This window comes from Cervus canadensis, chromosome 8, assembly GCF_019320065.1.
Source record: "Cervus canadensis isolate Bull #8, Minnesota chromosome 8, ASM1932006v1, whole genome shotgun sequence".
NCBI lineage: Eukaryota > Metazoa > Chordata > Mammalia > Artiodactyla > Cervidae > Cervus > Cervus canadensis.
The window spans coordinates 89,669,115-89,689,937 of record NC_057393.1 but is presented as its reverse complement, the minus strand read 5'-3'; the positions used below and the strand labels follow the sequence as shown (position 1 = coordinate 89,689,937).

At 41.7% G+C, this 20,823-nt stretch overlaps 1 protein-coding gene across 1 annotated transcript in view; it reads right to left on the bottom strand.

The window, feature by feature from the left end:
- Positions 1–7,764, bottom strand: part of LOC122446681 (formin-2-like) — a 336,772-nt gene extending 329,008 nt beyond the window's left edge. Inside the window, 1 exon segment of the mRNA XM_043477163.1 lies at positions 6,337–7,764. Within this exon segment, the coding sequence (XP_043333098.1) occupies positions 6,337–7,645 (1,309 nt within the window). The 5' untranslated portion in view covers positions 7,646–7,764.
- Positions 7,765–20,823: the final 13,059 nt, after the last annotated feature.

Here is a 20,823-nt window from a genome sequence, read left to right as displayed (position 1 = left end):
TGGCCACCTGATGCGAAGAACGGACTCACTAGAAAAGACCCTGATGCTGGGAAAGATTGGGGGCAGGAGGAGAAAGGGACGACAGAAGATGAGATGGCTGGATGGCATCACCAACTCGATGGACATGAGTCTGAGTAATCTCCAGAAGTTGGTGATGGACAGGGAGGCCTGGCGTGCTGCGGTTCATGGGGTTGCAAAGAGTCAGACACAACTGAGTGACAGAACTGAACTCAACTGAAACAACGTGCTACTAAAAAACCAACGGGTCAACAAGAAAATCAAGAAGGAAATTACAAAGCAATAAGGTAGTACATATTAGAATCTTCCTAACAGTCCCTTAATACTAAATTTCATTAACATCAGATTATTACTTAAAATGCAAAAGCAAAATAATAGTTTTCCTCTTTTTTCACTACAAATAAAATTTATATTTGGAAGCTTACACTTACTGCATTATCATTGATAGCAACAATAGTTGGTTGTGGGTTGATTTTAACTATCAACCCACAAAAATAGGAATAGATGTTCTCTCAACACAAATTCTATAGAAGTATCATTCTATCTTCACTACTGATTAAATCATATGTATGCGCGCCCAGTCATGTACAACTCTTTGGAAGCCTCTGGACTGTAGTCCACAAGGCTCCTCTGTCCATGGGATATTTCAAGCAAGAATACTGCAGTGGGGTGCTGTTTCCTATTTCCTCCTATAAGGGATCTTCCTGACTCAGGGACTGAATCTGTCTCTTGTGTCTCCTGCATTGCAGGCAGATTCTTTACCCACTGAGCCATCAAGGAAACCTAAGTATACCTCAGTGAAAATGATTTAATTTCAACCACCCAAAAATGCTAGTAGTCTTCCAGGCTAAGTTCAACTATTTGTTTACCAATAGGAGGCCTAGACACCAAAAAAAAAAAAAAGAAAAAAAAATGGGTAACTGGTATTTCATAAAAGCCTCAGTATGCTCAGCGCCCATCTTACTGACTGGCAGAGAGTGGATGTGGCATAGGTATTCGATGGATAGAAGAGGATGATGAATGGATGGAATCAAGCAAGCAGGCAAGGAGAAAGGAAAAGCAGAAAGAAGTGAAAAGGAAGCCCCAAAGATTCCCTAAATCCAAGAAGTATATGTGATATGATACAGACAGAAGTATAGAGACATGGAGATGACTGCCAGTCACACCAGCTGGGACAGACACAAAAGAGGAAATGGGAACTCAAGCAGCTTTTTCAGATACTAAGTAAAGAGAGACAATAGTGTGTTACAAGAGCATAAACACTGCTAGACAAAGGCGCAAAGTAAGGAAAAGGAAATGCACGTTCATAGAACAGTAACCTGATTAATTCGACTAAAGTAGAGAGTTTCTGAAAGAAACCAAGGGAGGTTAAGCCTGCAAACAGAGGTAGGTAAATACTGTGTCTCCTCTACCCACTGCCCGCTTTAAACATCAGTACCTCCTGCTAATCACACAGTCATACCCCCATCACGTGCTTTTCTTCTCCAAATCCCCAAGAAAACCAAAATTTCTGATAAAGTGACAAAAAGGGTTACAATCACAGAAAATGAAAAAGAGAGAGGAAAAAAAACTGATATATAAACAATTTGAAGGAAAAAAGAAAAAACCTTGACTAGCAATATTAATTTTCAACTAGCAACTGATTATATCCTTACCAGAGTTTGCATATGATTTCAGAGAGGTTTTGATTTCACAAATATGGTTTGGACTACTTTGAACCACATAGCCATTAAGGCAATAAACTAGGACAGGAAAGTAAATAGCACCAATTGTCTGCCTTCTATGTGCCAGGCAGAGTTGTAGGAACTTGACAAACACTATTTCATTAAATCCTAATATTATTCATTTGGAATTACTCCTCCACTTTCACACATATCAGAAAAAGTTACTTAAGAGGGACCTAACTACATCAAGCTATGTATGATGCAGATTTACCTGGAGTAACAGTAATTAGTAACTACTGTTGCCATCACCCAAGGTGTGTGTTCAGCACCTTTTTAATAGGACCAGAAGGAAATATGGCTGTAAATGCACCTGCTCAAGGTCAAATACACATGGCTTGTATCCAAATGCCTAAAGGCATGAAAAGCCAGGCCCGTCATTAAAACCCATCACTGAAGCTACTGGGGTGCTTAACTTCAATCCAAACCACGACCTTAAAGGAACAATGAGAAAGTGTGTTTTAAGTCAAACTAAAATGACTTGAGAATAGTGCTCCCAGTCCCAGCTTACACTGCCGAATCGAAATCAGAGACATGAGACCCAGTAAGGCAAGATATAGGGGAAAGGACAGCATTCTTGTAAAACCCTTCCCTGTTGTAGTAACACTGATGCATTATACACAGAAGGGATGATTCCTGACCATCACACATTTATTGGACAATGACTGGACGTCTACACTCCGTCAGATACTACTGCTGGATATAAGACTGCTCCTGGCCCTAAACATTCACAGTCTAATAATTTAACAAGCTGCATGAGAAAGTCTGTACTCCTAGAGTGGGTCCTCCTACTTTAATATAAAAATCAAGATAGCCTTTAGAAAAGCTACAATGAGAGTCACACAATCTAAATTGTAAAGCCCAGGCCCTTAATTGACTAGCTAGTGCTCCAAAAGCTCACTGACACACTTCATTTTATTTTATTCACATTAATAACAGATTTGATTTTCTAAGTACAGATCCTGGATGGGTCACTGACTAGCTTAATGCCCTGAGGCAAGTTACTTCACATGCCTGACCCTGGTTTGCTCATTGGGAAAACACTGTCACAAGGATTAGAGATAATTATGCAATGCACCAACACAGAGCCTTGCATTTAGAAGTGCAACAAATATAGCAAACATCATAATCACAGGATGTATAAGCCAATAACAAACTGACCAGAAACATCAAATTAGAAGCAATGGGGGGTGGGGGCAGGGACCAAAGATAGCTCTATGAATCAATAGCTAACAGGAAGTAAAAAGTTAAGAAAACCAGGCAGATACAAAACTTTAGAAACAGCCAACTAGAGTCACCAGACAATTACACTTCAATAGCACCTGAGGGCAACACCAATGATTTCACAGAATGAAACCATGATGGCCTAAAGATGACATTAAGCCATTTAAAACACATGAACCATTAAGTCCACGTGTTTTTTAAAAAAAGACAAGCACATAATTAAATGACTTTGGAAAGATTTCTTTCAAAAGTGATTTAGCATCACCAACTTAACATTTCATATGCCTAAACTTTAACTGCAAAATTCTATTCACAAGCTTCTGCTTAAGTATAGCATGTGCAAAGGAATCTCTTAAATTTCATAGCAATTTTTCTATTAAACACCAAAAAAGATGTTTTTTCAAATTAACTGTGAAATTTCAGTCCAATGGCTTAAGACATCATCAGCTCCTGAATAGCTAAAACAAGATAAAGTCTTGGTCTCCTTTATTGCTAAATGCTGTTATATCAGCAACAAAACACAAACATGTGCCATGCAGATCTCTCTTCACTTGAATTTTCTCCCCACATTTGGAAGGAAGGAAGAAGAAAAACATCTGTTCCTTTCTGCAGAGCTGACAACCCTCATTCTATGGTTTAAAAATAAAAGATGTTCATGGAGGCTTATAGATCTAACTATCACCTGCTTCAAAGGCAGCTGGCAATTAATTGATCCAAAGACATGCAAATTAAAGCCAGAAAACAATTTCCCTGAGGACAATGCTAGTCCTCGCCAGGGCTCTAGTAATTTCCAAGACACCCATAAAATACTAGAGGATGGTAAAGAATCAAAGAAAAGGCAGATGACAAGAAAACAGACAACAGCTGAGGAACAGAGGCCTGTGTCACTCTGGATTCCCTGGATTCACCACAGGGAAGCTTCCAGGAGAGCTGTCTGGAGAAAGCCTGCTTCACTGACCAGCAATCACCCTGCATCTAGCCCAGGAAGACCAGATGCTCAACAATGAAAGGAGTTCACCATATTAATAACAGAAACTGGAAAAGTGAAGGCCTTAAACACCATAATATTTTTTAAAGTTTTTTCTCTATATGATGTCTTACTTACAGTGCTGAACATCCAAAAATGACTAATAAGCAAGAACATTCAGACTGGAATCAGTAGACTCAGCTATTTTTGGCTCAGCATCTGAAAAAATTACAGTGTGACCTTGAAAAAGTTTCATCTCTTTGTTTACCTCCATGTGACCACCAGCTACAAGATTAGGTTAAACCTACCAATTCTTTTTTTTTTCTTTTAAGAAAGCGAATGGGTGAGATAAATATACAGAAACTGCTATACAAATAACCAATGGTTATTGACCAACTACATCCAAGCATCAAATATAAAGCTCTGCCCCATATGTATCATGTATCATCTTATGTGGAATCTAATATATGACACAGATGAACTGATCTATGAAACCGGAACAGACTCACAGACACAGAGAACAGATCTGAAGTTGCAGGAAGGGGTTGAGATGGAGTGAAAGGTTGGGGTTGGCAGATGTAAGCTATTACATACAGAATGGGTAAATAAGGAGGTCCTACTACATAGCACAGAGAACCATATTCAATATCCTGGTATAAACTATATGGAAAAAAATATTAAAAAGAATGTATATAGTGACTGGACAACAAAACATATATATAACTGAATCACTTTGCTGTATGGCAGAAATTAATACAACATTAAAAACCAACTATACTTCAATTAAAAAATAAAATAAAGGTGATGCCCATATTAAAGCAACTAACTACACAGTAAAAAATTCTGCTTGGAGGTCAATAAAACCCACTTACCTCCTGAACAGGAATCCTGCTAAGAGTCCCAAATTTCAAATTTGGAAATACTTAGAACATTTAAATGAAATGCTAGCTCCAAGAATACCCCCTTTATATTCCTTAAGGAAAACAAAACTTTAACCTGGGGTTGAAGGGTCCTCTGATCTTCAAGACTCAGATCAATCCTCCTATGAGTTTCTCTCCATCCCTTGCCAAGGCGGTAAGTCACTGCACACCTGATGCGCCCAAAGTGCTCTATCTCTGTGTGTCCTGTGCTCTCAGTCAGTGAGCACGGAAAGGCAGGACCAGGATCCAATGATCTCTGTGTCACTCAGCACTTAACACATTGTCTCGCACAATATGGCTGCCCTGTGTATGTATATATGTGTATATGTGAAATGAAGGAAATGTATTTTTCATTTAATATTCATTTGGAAATTTATCTAGTGAATATCAGACTATAAACATTCCTAACTTAACCTACAAAATAACAGGAAAGGAAAAAAAGGGAGAGCAAGCATGTAAAACATGGAGGAGGCCACTCTTAATGAGAAGAATCTATAAATGTAAAAATAAGAGAGTCCATAGATGAAACTTAAACTGTGGTCAATACAAGCAAGTACCAAAAGTGAGTAATATTTACCTAAGGGTGAGGCAGCCGTGTTCATTAAAAAACACAATCTACTATTTTACAGAAAACCTATTTACTAAAGTAATATAAAATTTATTAAAGAATATAAGATTTTAAGCTTTTCAAATTATCCTTTGAAATTTTTAATATTTGAAATACTTATCACAACCTACCAAGATTTGCATAAATTCGCATTTTCTCCTGCTTCTTAAATTCTTACACTCAGCTATTTAATAAAGAAAAATTAGTAAGCATGAAATGAGCTGACACTCTTACCAGCAGAAAGGCCCTGGGATCTAACCAAGGATGAATTCACTGCACTATCTGACATTCAACACGGTGAGCTGACCCTTGGACTGGCCCTAAAGCGTCCACAGCAGACGCTGGGAAGGTACCAGCAGCATCCCGTGTGCTCTTGGCCTGCTCACCATCAGTCTCCGAGCCACACCCTGTCTTAGTCGGGCCATGAAATCAAATGTAAATGATCCCTAATACTCTAGATCACTCTGTATTAATTTTCTGAAAGCATGTATGAGATTTGGTTGTGTCAGCAAACGGGAGTGACCACCTAAGTTCACTAACGCGTCCACCCTGATCACCGAGAGAAACTACGCATCACACGGCGCACACAGGCGGGTACATCAGAGCAGTCCTAGAATAGATCATGTGTCACAGGGCTGTGAACAACCTCCTTATTTTTAATGCTGTGGGAGGACGGAAAGAGAAGGATGGCTTTGCAAACGGTGCCAAAAAGGAGTTGCTCTGCCTGGCGTGACCCGGGATATTTTGGAGAAGTGGACACAGTGGCCCTTTTTCTAGATGACTTAGAACAGACAGACTAAGCTGCTCCCTTTAATTCTCTGTATGCAAATCGAAGCATTTCCGAGGGGCAGGTGCCCAGGGCCCGAGCCCAGGGCTCACCTGCGAACACACCCTGGAGGCCGCCTGCCCCGCGCTGCACCAGGTGCGCCGAGACCCCCGCCCCGGGAGCACGGCCCAGCTCCGCAGTCCAGTCTGCCGAGCGGCTGCGGCCCGCGCGGGGCTTCCTAGCCGGGGCAGCGGCGGGGGCCGCGGTGGCTCCGGAACCGCGGCCCAGGGAGGACTCCGGCCGTCTCTGGACCCGGGGGCTGTGGCTGGGGGACGGAGACGGGGAGGGCCCTGGCGAGCTGAGCTGCCGGGTGGTGGTCCGGACATAACAGGGCGCCAGGAGCGGGCGGGCCCGGGGGCGACGCGGGCTGCAAGCTGGACTGCGTGGCGGGGAGGCGGCCACGGGGATGACGGGCTTCGGCGCGCCCTCCTCGCGCGTCGCCCCTGGCGTGCGCGGGGCCTCTCCCGCCGCCAGGCCGCACTCCACCCCCAGAGAGTCTCGGGGTGCGTCCTCGAAGGCGTCCTCCTCGCCTTCCTCGTCCGTGTCCGCTGCCCCTCGGTCCCCGGGAACCGACCCAGGAGACGCGAAGGCGGTGGCTGCGGGCGGCTCTGCGGCCGGGGGCCTGTCGGGGGGCGCGCACAGCGCCGCTTCGGCGCTGGGGCCCGGTGGGGGTCGGTCCAGGCCCGGCAGGGCCTCAGGCAGAGAGGCGGTGGAGGGGGGCGACACCGGGGGCGACTCGGGGCCCAGGGACTGCTGCTGCAGTTGCTGGAGGCGGATCGCCTGCTGGATGTCCGAGAGCAAGTCCTCCTGCTCCGCGGCCGAGTGAAAACTGTAGAGGTCTGTGTCCGACCCCGAGCTGGTCCTTTGTCCATCCTGCGCCCCCGCCGCGGTCTCCGAATACTCGGCCACTGCCGGGCCGCCGACCCTGGCCAAGCTGGGGCCCCCGGGACGCGTCACCTCGAAAGGATCCGCACATTCGGTATCCGACAGGCCCATCTCATCGGCTGAGAGGCTGAGGTCCGGGGTTTTGGTAACCAGAGAGTGGGCGCTGTCCAGCTCGCCGGCCTGCAGGGCCTGGGGGTCCAGCACATCCTCACGAGAGCCGCCAGTACCTCTGCCCTTGGACAGGGTCTTCCGGATGCGCAGGTTGGAGAACACCGAGGCCCTGGGGTCCGACCGGCTCTTCTTCCGGCCCGGCTCCGCGCCGCCGCCCCCCTTTCCGTGCCGGCCCGGCGCCTTCTTGCCCCCGCCCGCCTTCTTTGTGCCCTCGGCCTCGCGGGGCCCAGCGGCGTCCTCACCGCCGCCGCCTCCATGCGGGACATCGCCCGCGCTTCTCTTCGGCTTCGCGTCCTGGTTCCCCATGCTGCAGCCGCCGCCGCTGCGGGCGGTCAGGCCATGCCAGCCCCTGGGCCCGGCAGCGCCGGGCTCCCGGCGAGTCGCGCGGCGGCCGCACCGCTAGGCGGAGGGAGGATGTCCGCGCACCTGCCGCGCTTCGCACAACGCGCCGAGGCTGCGCCCGCCCGCGCGTGGCTGAAGGCGCGCACGCAGCACCGCCAATGACCGGGCGGGACGCACAAGGCCCCACCCCTCCCGGCCCCATGACCCCGCCCCATCGGCCCTAGGCCCTGTCCCTCCGCCCTGCCCCTCCTCCGCTGAAACGCCAGGAGCGCCCTTCAGTCCGGGGACTTAACCGCCGCCAGAGTCCATTGCCTGGTCCCCGCCAAACAGCTTGGCAGATAAAAGATCTACGCTGAGAAAAAGAGAAAAAATTTAAAGAGGAAAAAGGGAAGCCACATTTCAGTTTAGTGGTGCGGTAATATCAAAGCTACATACTGTACTTCCAACCTGCCTGAAGAAGCATGGTTCTTTGATAAATATTGGTTGAGTAGATTGGTCTTTTCTTCAGTAACTGATCTTCTTAAACCCTGTTAATGTGCTTGGCATATGGTTTAGAAAAGGTTACTATACATAATACTGCTTTTATGTTATTGCAAAACTTGCATCTCCTTAAGAGAACATTTCATTTCATTTCAAAGCGGTCATTTCAAAGTCATTTCAAGCGGTCATTTCAAAATTTCATTTTTCAAATTTATTTTTGACAAAATATTGAGGTCGGTGGAGGAGGTTCAGGAAATACTGAGATTAGACTTGATTAAAATGCTAATCTCTAAATTTCTATGCATTCACCATATAAACCAAACAGCATTTATATTCAAAAAATCAAACTCATCAATATTAAACATGCCCCTGTTGTTGCCACCTACAAAAAAGAGAGAGGGAGAGAAAAAAAAAAAAGGAAACACCCTTGCTACAAGCCCAAGAAATCACATGTTATGTGGAAAGTCACCACTCTCCCAAGCAAACCCTTCAAGACAATCTTTTGTCTCGGCCTTTGCTGTGAAAGTTTGTCACAGTTCACTGTCTAGGGGAGAAAAATGTGCTGACTCCAAATGAGTCTCCTTGGCATTAGGATTCATTTAGGCTGATTATTGGGGGGAGGACAAAGCATATGGGATCTTAGTTCCTAAACCAGGGATCAAACCCGAACCCTCAGCAGTGGAAGCTCAGAGACTTAGCCACTGGACCACAAGGGAGGTCCATAGGCTGACTATTTTTAAGAAACAGAAGACTAAGTCTTTGTTTTTACTCCCACTTATGAAATAAGGAAGGGCTTTCCCCCACAGCATGGCTCAACAGTAAAGAATCCACCTTCAGTGCAGGAGCTGCAGGAGACACAGGTTGGATTCCTGGGTCCGGAAGATCCCCTGGAGAATGGCATGGCAACCCACTCCAGTATTCTTGTCTGAAGAACCCCATGGACAGAGGAGCCTGACAGGCTACAGTCTATGGGAACGCAAAGAGTTGGACACCACTGAGTGATTAAGCACATCAGCCTAAAGAATTCATGTATTAAAGCTGAATAGAGTAATCAGCAGATATATCCACCATGCTGGGTGTGATGGGGAGATTCAGTGGACCTAAAGGTCAGAGTTCACTCTGTCCCTTGTCTCTGCTGGCCCAGAAAAACGCTCCCTCACCAAACAGTTCCTCTTCTACCTCCATGTGAATTGCCTTCCTCCCCTTTGAAGTGCCAAACCATTATCCTCAACACCTTCTGTTGCCTTTAGCTGAAGACAGTCTTTAAGGTGAGGGCTGTGGCCATTTTGGCCACGATTCTGTTTTCCAGGGTCTCTCCCATATGTATATGTTATTAAACTCTTGTGTGATTTTCTCCGGTTAATTGGTCTCATGTCAATTTAATTCTTAGACCAACCAGAAGAATGCAGAAGGGTAGAGAAAAATTTCTTCCTCTCTGATAACTGTTAAAGAGTTTCTTACCATTTTGCTCTAATTCTAGTATAAAAATTTTCCTCACCGTAAATCTTATTATTTTAATTACTTAAGCAATTTAGTTATCTATATTTAAAAGACATTTTTAAACACCATTGGCATCTAAAGAAGCTCCAAGCAGCAAATTAAAATAAGAGTAAAGTGGCATTAGTCAATAATGTCACATGTATTTAAATTAGAAGCTAATTGTTAATCACTTTGAAAATATGGATACCTAGCTAACATGGTAGTATTTTTAAAGCTCAAAGGAGAAAAGAGCACTACATATTACATGATGCATTTTAAATGCCACAAACGAAGATTCCTTCACATATTGTAAACCAACATTTTCAACCTCCCTCTTTAACCATTTTATCAAAAAAAACTTTTTAAGGTCTTATAATTCTTTGATGTAAAAGCATCATGCAGCAATAATTACTAATCTTTTTCAAATTATATTCTTAAAATAGATGATGCTTAAAGGCAAGTGGTTTTCAGCTATTCTCAAGTGACCCTTTTGAGCAAATAATTCTGAGAAATCAACTAATAATTTTGCCAGGGTAGGACCCAGTCTCTTTCAGTTCCAGAGGGCTTGAAAAGCCTTTGTTTCAGGTCTTTCACAAGACTGCTCTCTCCCAGAATCCAGGTTCATCAGAGGGCACAGTTTGCCTGAGGCTGTAAGAATTCTCTGCCTCTCTGAGGACTGATGTACTGTGAATCTTTATTTTGCTTTTTCTTTACCCAGACATATTTGATTCTGAACTATTTGTTTCCTTACTACTTTTTCCAAGATATATTCTACAAATTCTGAAGACAACGGAAGAGAAGGAAAGGGGAAGGCAAAGAGGGAAGAAAAAAGAGAGGGAAACTGAGGGAAGAGGCTGGTTTTCTCACATCCTTTGAATGTGAAACAACAGATGACAGTGGTGTAGAAAGTCAAGATGACAAAGCTCTATTACATGCAAAGGCTTACTTGAAACTCACAAGTGTGCTTGGTAGGTAGGAAGTTACTTTCAATCCAGTTTAATTAATAAACAAGTTTAGACTAAGACCAAGTTCACAAAGCAGCAAAGACAATACTTAAACCTTCAAGTTGAGATCCCAAATTGTATAACAAGCAACTCTACATAATTTACTTTTTTCCAGGAAATGGAAGAAATGAAAATATTTATTCTGTTCTTCTGTGTAAGGAATCTGCTACTAAGCTAAAGAGTTCTGTAAATGAAGTTGGTCTTCCAACATGAAAGGGATCATTCAAGGACTCTTAAGTTGTCAACAACCATTCAGAATGAACTATAGAAAGTCCACTCTGAGTGTCTCAGCCCATAAGGTACCTAGTTCAGTGCCAAGAAGTGGCAAAAAGCATTCTAAAGACAGAGTCCATGAGAAATTAAGATTGAAGAAGCCAATCCTTAGCCTTAGAGTACCATTCTTCAGTAGAAATATAATGTGAGCCTTGTCAGTAATTTATTTTCTAGTAGTCACATTAAAAAGGAAAAAAACAGGGAATTTCCTGGCAATCCCGTGGTTAGGACTCTGTGCTTCTACTACAAGTTGTTGTTATTTAGTTGCTAATTTGTGCTTACCCCCTGCCTCATTTTCTTTTACAGCCTATACTACCCCTATAACACCATGAAGACACAATGAGCAAACTGCCTAAGAATTCCCAACAGCAAAGGTCTTTAAGGAGTGTGTCTAGATATTTCAATTTGCAAAATGTACTTATATCTAATTTAATTGCATTTTGGTTGACGAACATACTTTTTGTATTCCTATCCTTTTTATGAGTTTCATGGCCCAGCATATAGTCTGTCTTGGAGAATGTTCCATGTGTACTTGGATTCATTTCCTTTAATATCCTAGATTCTATTTTGGAAGTTCCCACCTGGACTGCAAATGATCTATTGCAGCTAGGTAAGTAACCACTTACCTGGGCTTCCCTAGTAGCTCATCTCATAAAGAATCCACCTGCAGTGCAGGAAACCCCAGTTTGATTCCTGGGTCAGGAAGATCCGCTGAGAAGGAGAAGGAAAAGGCTACCCACTCCAGCATTCTGGCCTGCAGAATTCCATGGACTGTATAGTCCATGGAGTTGCAAAGAGTCAGACAAGACTGAGTGACTTTAATAATAAGAACCACTTACCTCTGTTGCTGTCTGTGTTCTCATGAAACCCAGTCTAACTGGCTCTCTGGCACAAACTGTGCATGTCTAATAAACACTGCATTTTCTTCCTGGGCCAAAAAATAAACAGGATTGCCCTTTGGGTAATTTCATCATGGGAATCTGGAGTGGCATTTTAAAAATAACTTTCCAAAAACTGTTCATCCTGTGAACCAAGAAAGGTCAAAATTTGCCTTTATATGTATTATATTTATTCCATAATTGGAAATTTTAACTGTTAAGTATGTTGGTGTCTGACAAGTGGTGCCAATTAATGCTTGACTACATTCTTTATCTTGTGGAAAGTTCAAAGTTCTAGAATTTAATGAAAGATCCAACCTGGACCCGAAGATTGTCAACAGCAAGGAGACCTCATGCTGTTACTCTCCAAGTGGGAAGCATTTTCCCTTTCCTATAAGGGGAAAGTACTTCCCTGAGTGACACTGGTGAAGAAAGCCACTTTAAAGGCCAATAATACGTTGGCAATTTCCACCAAGTGAGTTTTCAGAATCAAAGTTGTGAGTTAAAATGTTTGTGGGGATTTATACTGATGCCTTCTTAGTAAAATTATGTTGGCTTCTGCTTGAAGATTCATTGATTCTCTGCCCTTTTAGCTTTTGCTTAAGACCACCTCTCAGAATAGAGGTGCTTCTGCAGCACAGGTGCCTTCAAGTGTTTTCCAATCCCTGTGCTATTAACCTCCAACCCTGTGAAAGTTTGGTTTGCTTTTCTTTTGCTGACTTAAAAACAAAAACACCCAGCATCAATTTTGCACTAATAGCCACATCTCAGTTTAGATCAGCCACACTCACTTGCACAGCCGCCATGTGTAGGGACTGGCTCTCTTTCTGGACGTTAAGGCCTTACCTTCTGACAAACAAGAAAATATGAAAAATTATAATGGATTGGATAATAAGACTTAGGAAAGGTGATGGCCAAATGCAAAATGCTTTCCTGAACTGGATACAGGACATTGAATATTAGTGGGAAAACCCAGTGAAGTCAAAATTTTCTTTATTTTTTTCACTTGTTAGTGTAAATAATAATTTCTTAGTTTTGATAACTGTTCCCTAGTTATGTAAAGTGCAATATAAGCTGTGGGAAAGGCATGTAGAATGCTCTTAACTGCTTTTCAACTCTTCTGTAAATCTAAACCTTTCAAAATGCATATTTTTAAAATGAAATTATTGTGTTCTTGCTCTTTTGTAGCTCACTTTATTCTTCATCACTATATTGTTACCACTTTCCATGCTATTAAATATTCTGCAAAATGTATTTTTTGAAGGATAGAATTGTCATGGTCTGTGTGCAGGTTGGAAAAGAATTTACAGACATGAGGCAGAATGAGAGGAGAATAGAGTTTATTAGAGTTGGAGACACTATTAGAACATCAGGCTGGCTCAAGGGAGAGCTGACCCCTTTCACAGGCTAGTGGTCAATTTTTATGGCCTCAAGACAGAGAAAATTCCTACTGGAAGGGTGGCATTAGGTGATTGGTTAGGATGCTATCGAGTGGGTATTTTACCTAATATGGAGTCAAGAACTGGCCACTTTAGATCCGAAGGCTCATGACAATTGTTGCTATGGGCTCAGTAAGTTCCAGAGACTTTTGTCTTGTGACTTTGGTACAGGGCTCCACACCTGTGACCTTGGTATAGAGCTCCACATTGCTCCACAAGAATTACCTATAACATGCAGTTATTATAGCATATTAAACAATTTCTCTGTTAAAAATAAAATAAGGCCTTATCTTTGATTTCTCAGAGCTTCTGGAGCAATGCTCAGAACCTGGGAAGGCTGATCCAAACTGTTGCTCAGTTGTTCAAAACAGTACTATGTATTGGGATGGACTTAAAATGACATGTAAGCATGCTCTCTGTTTTCACATGTAAGCATATCATTTCTTACTTAACACACTTTGGGAAAACTACCATCTTTTTTTTTTTTTAATCTTTCAGTTTATTAGGGATTTAATAGGGGTAAGTCTTTGCTCTGGACAGAGCTTGCCATCAAGACAATAAGGAATTCACAGAACAGGAAGGACCATGGGAACAGATTCCAGTATAAATATGGACATGGAAACAAACCACAGAGTATGGTTCATTAGTCCCTCTTACAAGGGGTAAGTCACAATCCACTGCAGACAGTGTGCCCTGAGGGGGATTCAAACTGGAAAAACAGAAAGTGTCATGTGCTTTTGAGTAGATGGGTTCCTAGAGAGTGAAGACCCATGTCTAAGGGAGAATTTCAATTTCAATTTCCTTGCATCTTTCCATACACAGAAAAGCACTAAAATCATTAACTCGAATTATTTGTGATTAGTCAAGCCAATCTTTTACCAATGCTTGACTACTTGTACTCCCTTGCCCCCCAAATTCACATATAAACTGGCTCCTCCCCTACCTCTTCAGAGCAACTCCTCAGAGTATCTGAGAGGCTGTCTCCCAGGTCAGAATCCTCAGTAAGGTCCCCAAATAAAACCAAACCCACTGTTCTTATGTTGTGCATTTTTTTTTCAGTCAACAGACAGAAGAAAGGAAATAATATTCCATAGAGCACTTCAGTTTTAGTAGTCTTTTCTCTACCTTAACTACTGTCAACTGAAAAAAATACATGGAACCTAAAACTTGAGAGTTATGCTTTATTCAGCAGAAATCTTTAGGGCTTAAGCCCAAGAGGCAGCATCTCAAGTAACCCTGAGAGAACTGCTCTGATGAGGTGGGGGGAGGAGCCAGGTTGTATATTAATAGAAGCTTTTCAACAAAAGGCAAGTAGGCTGAATATCAAAAGATTATGGTTAATTAAAGAAAACCAGATATCCCAAGTTAAGGAATTCAGTGCTTTTCTATATATGGGAAGATGCAAGAATCTGGGCTCACTGAAATCATTCTTTGACATGCACCTCAGCTATCTGGGGCCAGTATCCTCTGTTTTTCACATCGGAGTTTCCTCAGGGCTCATAGTAGGGAATGACTGTAGTTTGATGGCTGCTAGATGACAGGTATTCTTTCCTTCTTGAGTTCCCTCAGGTCTCAGCCAACTTCCCTGGTGGCTGCAATTGGTGATAACTGTGACATCCTTTGTATACTGTTACAGCAGGAAACATTCCATTTCTTAATTCCTCCTTTTGATGTGAAATTCCACCAATATTTGGGAGACATTTCGTGACCTACTTTTGTCCCATGGCCCTGGGAGGCTCATCTCAGATCAGGTAAAAGATCCTGTTGATATGCCACTCCAGATGTTAATTTTGGGATTAGGTCCATTGATAGCTAATAAAAGATTCTCTGGATCTTCTGTCTTCTAATCTATTATGATCCAGGAAATGTTTCCCTCTGTTGCTTCTTCCCATGCCTAGAATCACGCTATTACAATTATTTTATAAGAGTCATAAATGTGATCTATTTTCACCAGATATTTAGCCATCATCAATTTGGTTGGAGGTTGAGTTATACACTGGGAACTATAAGAGACAATAATCTTATAAAATAGGGTATAAATGATGTAGCTAGTAATACTGACAAAGTCATAGTGCAACAGGGAGACACAATGTATAAACAATTTGGAAACAAATAACAAATTAAAACAATTATTAATATAACTAGTTGTAATCCAGTTGCAGTAAGCCATCAAGTCCATAGGAGAGTCAGCTGGAGAAGCCAAAGTCTGGTAGGATCAGGTAGAGAGAAAAGGATAAATGCTTCATCTTTGCTTACAAAGGTATACTTTATCAACTTATTGTAGGTCACACCATAACAGAAAAGATTTACTGAAAATCAAAGATTTAAGCTAGTACATTTCCCAAAGTCATAAATCATATTTATCAGTTCATTCAGTCTCATGTAAATGATTCCTATTGGAATCATTCCTATTGGAATCTGGATGAAGTAATCAGGTTTTTCATTAGAATTTTCTGATTTGTTACCTAGTTTGGTGGCATTATCTAAAGTTAACAGATTATGAGTCTTCTTGAAAATCTTCATTTTATAAAAGCATCAGTGTAAAACATTGTCTATAAAGGAAAAAACTTAAAATAGCAGGATTAAAGATTGAATACCATGCAATTAGCAGGAAACTTGGATGTTTCTGGGATATATAACATTTTAGGGTTAATAACTACAATTTTGACTGATGGCATTATATCAGGACACATCGGATGTTAGGGATTCCATATAAACTTTGAAATAACCTATATTAGTGATATTTATCCATACACTATAACCTAAGATTCATCTCCAATCGCTTAACAATATCTTTTAAGTCATTTAATATATACCAAATAAACTAACATTCCTCTCTGAGATGCCTCAGAGATGTTTCTTCAAAGTATCCCAGAGTCAGCTGGAAGCTAAAAGAGCTTTAGTTAGATTACAATATTTAGGAAGTTTATTAAAAACATCAAAAAGGTTATAAAACACAACAGGATTATAGGTCACTGTGAAACAATACTTATTCACTTAAGCAAAGACACAAAACAATGAAAAGGAAACAAATTCAGATCACTCAAGGTCACAGAAACTCACACATTCTGTTATCAAAAGGGAGAACTTCTAACAGAGAGAAATCAAATTCCAGTCTTGCACTAACTTACTTAACAAATTTATTCACTTAGTTAAACATGAATTTAAATTTAGTTAATGCTGACTATGCATAAAATGTTCTTTTTCCTCAGGGTTCCTTTCCACAACCTCCTTTTGTTGCCAAAATCTTGGCTCCCTGTGCACCAATGCCAAACAGAAATATAGAGACAGAGTTAGAAAGAAATAGAAAACAGCAGCTGGAGCTTTTCCCTGCACTGTCTCACATCTTGTCTTCTAGAAGCTTCTTTCTAGCCTGGGAAACATTTTCTATGTATTTCTTCTTCAGCCCCTGGAAAGCCCCTGGGTTGTCTTTTAAAGTGGATGCATATATAGGATTTAAATATGACAACAAAAATTAAAATAACAGTTGAAGAGTTGAGTGGTTCCTTTTACAATTTACAATGTCTCTTCTTGGGACTTCTTGGCTTTGTTGAATATGAAGTGACTGGGGAGGAAGGTGTGCCAGCTTGTATCCATCAAGCTGATAGCTCTGCTGGCCTCAAGGATGCTGGATTGGAGCCCATCCTCCCAAGCCTTTCTCAGCTGCAGGTCGAAGCCAGCAGAGTGCAGCTTGGCTCTCATGTACCCACCAGCCTGCTGCTCTCCAAAATGTATTAACTCTCACAAAGTGCCACATTCAAGAAGCTTGTGGGCAGGTGTGGAAGCACTGCTTGAAGTCTTACTGCAGATTTTCACAGACTTGCTCCCCACCCTCATGGAATTTACAGTGTAAAAAGTGAGGTAAGAAGGCCACTGAACAAGCCAATAAACTACATAATTACAAATTGTGATGCCTGCAGACTTGTAACAGGTGCTATGTCTGAGAATGGGAATAATCTGCTTTTAAGTGGGGGAGGGATCTGATATGCAAGATCAGAGGTGGCGGTGGAGAAGATTCAGGAAGGCAACATGTGTTGGAAGAGTATTCAGGCAGAGGAAAGTGTGTCAACCAGGGTTAGGAGGCTATGTAGTTTACAGGTAAAAGCAACTGGTGAGGTGATTCCTCACTTTAGAACCCATGACCCCACTTTCATGGCATCTGAGTACTTGGAAAATCTCATAATTTTTTATTTCCATTTACCACCAATTTCCAATACAATAGAATGAGGTGTTAATTACTGAATATCTTTTAAGAACTATCTGATCCTTGCAATTATCTATGTAACTAGGGTGGACCTATCTTGGGGGCATCTTCAAACTGACCCCTTCATGCCCCACTCCCAATTCTGATGAATATCCAGCCTCTGTCCTTTTTCTGTTCCTAAAAACACTGGAAAAGACTGCTTTTCCCCATCTCCTATTTCTGCTCTCACCATTCTACCATAATAAATTAAATTCCCTCATCTTTCTTGCACGTTACTTGTTCAAAGTTTAGGGAGCATTGGATAAAATGGGTTTGAAACTTGACTTTATCATTTAGCCTGAGTGATTTGGGGAAAATAATCTCTCTGCGGTTCAATTTTCCCTTCTGTAAAATAAGTATTATCAGTTCAGTTGCTCAGTCATGTACGACTCTTTGTGACCCCATGGATTGCAGCATGCCAGGCCTCCCTGTCCATCACCAACTCCCGGAGTTTACCCAAACTAATGTCCATTGAGTCGGTGATGCCATCCAATCACCTCACCTTCTGTCATCCCCTTCTCCTTCCACCGTCAATCTTCCCCAGCATCAGTGTCTTTTCCAATGAGTCAGCTCTTCCTATCAGGTGGCCAAAGTATTGGAATTTCAGCTTCAACATCAGTCCTTCCAATGAACATTCAGGGCTGATATCCTTTAGGATGGACTGGTTGGATCTCCTTGCAGTCCAAGGGACTCTCAGGAGTCTTTTCCAACACCACAATTCAAAAGCATCAATTCTTCGGCACTCAGCTTTCTTTATAGTCCAACTCTCACATCCATACATGACTACTGGAAAAACCATAGCCTTGACTAGATAGACCTTTGTTGGCAAAGTAATGTCTCTGCTTTTTAATATGCTATCTAGGTTGGTCATAATTTTTCTCCCAAGGAGTAATCGTCTTTTAATTTCATGGCCGCAGTCACCATCTGCAGTGATTTTGGAGCCCAAAAAATAAAGTCTGTCACTATTTCCACTGTTTCTCCATCTATTTGCCATGAAGTGATAGGACCAGATGCCATGATCTTAGTTTTCTGAATGTTGAGTTTTAAGTCAACTTTTTCACTCGCCTCTTTCACTTTCATCAAGAGGCTCTAACAGTTCTTTGCTTTCTGCCATCAGGGTGGTGTCATTTGCATATCTGAGGTTATTGATATTTCTCCCAGCAATCTTGATTCCAGCTTGTGCTTCATCCAGCCCAGCGTTTCTCATGATGTACTCTGCATATAAGTTAAATAAGCAGGGTGACAATATACAGCCTTGACATACTCCTTTTCCTATTTGGAACCAATCTGTTGTTCCAAAGCTATAAAATAAGTATTATAGCTTACTGTATAAGATCATTGCTATAATTGGATCAGATAATGCATACAAATGGTATAGCATATATTAGATGCTCAATAAATGTTGAACAAAGGAAATAAGTCAGTTACATAATCCAAATACATCCATATGTCTTACAACCTCTTCCAGTCATCCTAGAAATGAAAAAGGCAGAAATGTTAATTCATCAAGATGGAGGAAGCCTGCCAGGCATGAGAAGCTGGACATTTCCAAGTTCTGTTGCTAGGTGTTCTGAGCTGCGGTCATCTTGCCAAAAAAGACCTTTTACTTCTGCCACCCTCACATCAGTGCCAAGGGCTGAGTGTCCTTCTGATGGGTCCAGTGTTTTCCTGCACCCAGTGCTGTATTTTATCCACCACAGCCTCAGAGGCAAGGAGTTAGGAGAGCTTGAGCCCTGAGTCAGGGTACCCAGGACTCCCAGTCAGAAGATTCAGTCTGAACCAAGCTTTGAGTCCACTTCAGAGACAGAGTGCTTATCCAAGAATTCCCAGCCAGACAAGAATCAGCCCAGTGCTCCATAGCTGAATGCATATGGGAGGCTCCTCAGAATACATATTCTGAGCTAGAATACATTTTCATGATCTAACAGTAGAAATTAATAGTTTTAATCAATGGATACACAAAAGTATTGCACCATGTCCTGAAGTAGAACGGAATACTATTTGGTGATTAAAAAGTAAGGAAGTACTGGGGAACAAGATGGCAGAGGAGTAGGTGGACGTGGAGTCTGTCTCTCTCCACGGATACATCAGGAATACACCTTCAGACACAGAAGATCTTGCAGAACGCCAGCTGAAAGCAGGCAGGAGCACCTGACCACTGGAGAAGAATATATAGAACCATGCAAAACTCGAGATCAAGCCCTGAGTCTTTGGAGTGGGAGCACTGACTCAAAGAACCTAAGCTACCAGAGAACTAACCCTAGGGAGTATCAAATAATGAGAACTCCCACAAAGTAAACCACTTGAATACAAGACCCAGCATCACCCAACCACCAGTAGCACCCTGTGCAGGACCCCTCATCCAAGCAACAAACAAAACAAAAATACAAACTCAGTCATCAGCAGACAGGATTAGCACCTCACTCAGCCTTGCCCATCAGAGGAAAAACAAACAAAAAAACTCAGCACAAATCTCACCATATGCGAAGCTTACACAAACCACTCAATCAACCTTAGGAGGGCAGAAACCAAAAGGAATAAAGAATTCAACCTTGATGCCTGGGAGAAGGGGACCTCAAACACAATAAGTTTAAAAAAAATAATGAAAGGGCAGAGAAATACTACACATATAAAGGAACAAACTAGAAACAGAGAACTTCAAATAAATGAAGAGGAAATAGGCAAACTACCTGAAAAAGAATTCAGAATAATGACAGTAAAGATGATAAAAAAAAAAAAAAACTTGAAAACAGAATGGAGAAGATGCAAGACTCAATTAACAAAGACCTAGAAGAATTAAAGAACAAACATACATAAAAAACAACACAATTACTGAAATTAAAAATACTCTAGAAGGAATCAATAGCAGAATATCTGAAGCAGTGACCTGGAAAATAAAATGGTGGAAATAACTTCAGAAGAGCAGAATAAAGTAAAAAGAATGAAAAGAATTGAGGACAGTCTCAGGGACTTCTGGGACAACATCAAACACACCAACATTCAAATTATATGGGTCCCAGAAGAAGAACAGAAAAAGAAAGGGTGTGAGAAAAAATTTGAAGACATTATAGTTGAAAATTTCCCCAACATGGAAAAGGAAATAGTCAATCAAGTTCAAGAGGCATAAAGAGTCCCATACAGGATAAACCCAAGGAGAAACATGCCAAGACACATACAAATCAAACTTACAAAGACTAAACACAAAGAAAGAATATTAAAAGTGGCAAGGAAAAAGCAACAAGTAACATACAAGGGAAAACCCGTACATATAATGGCTGATCTTTCAGCAGAAACTCTGTAGGCCAGAAAGGAATGGCAGGATATATTTAAACTACTGAAAGGGAAA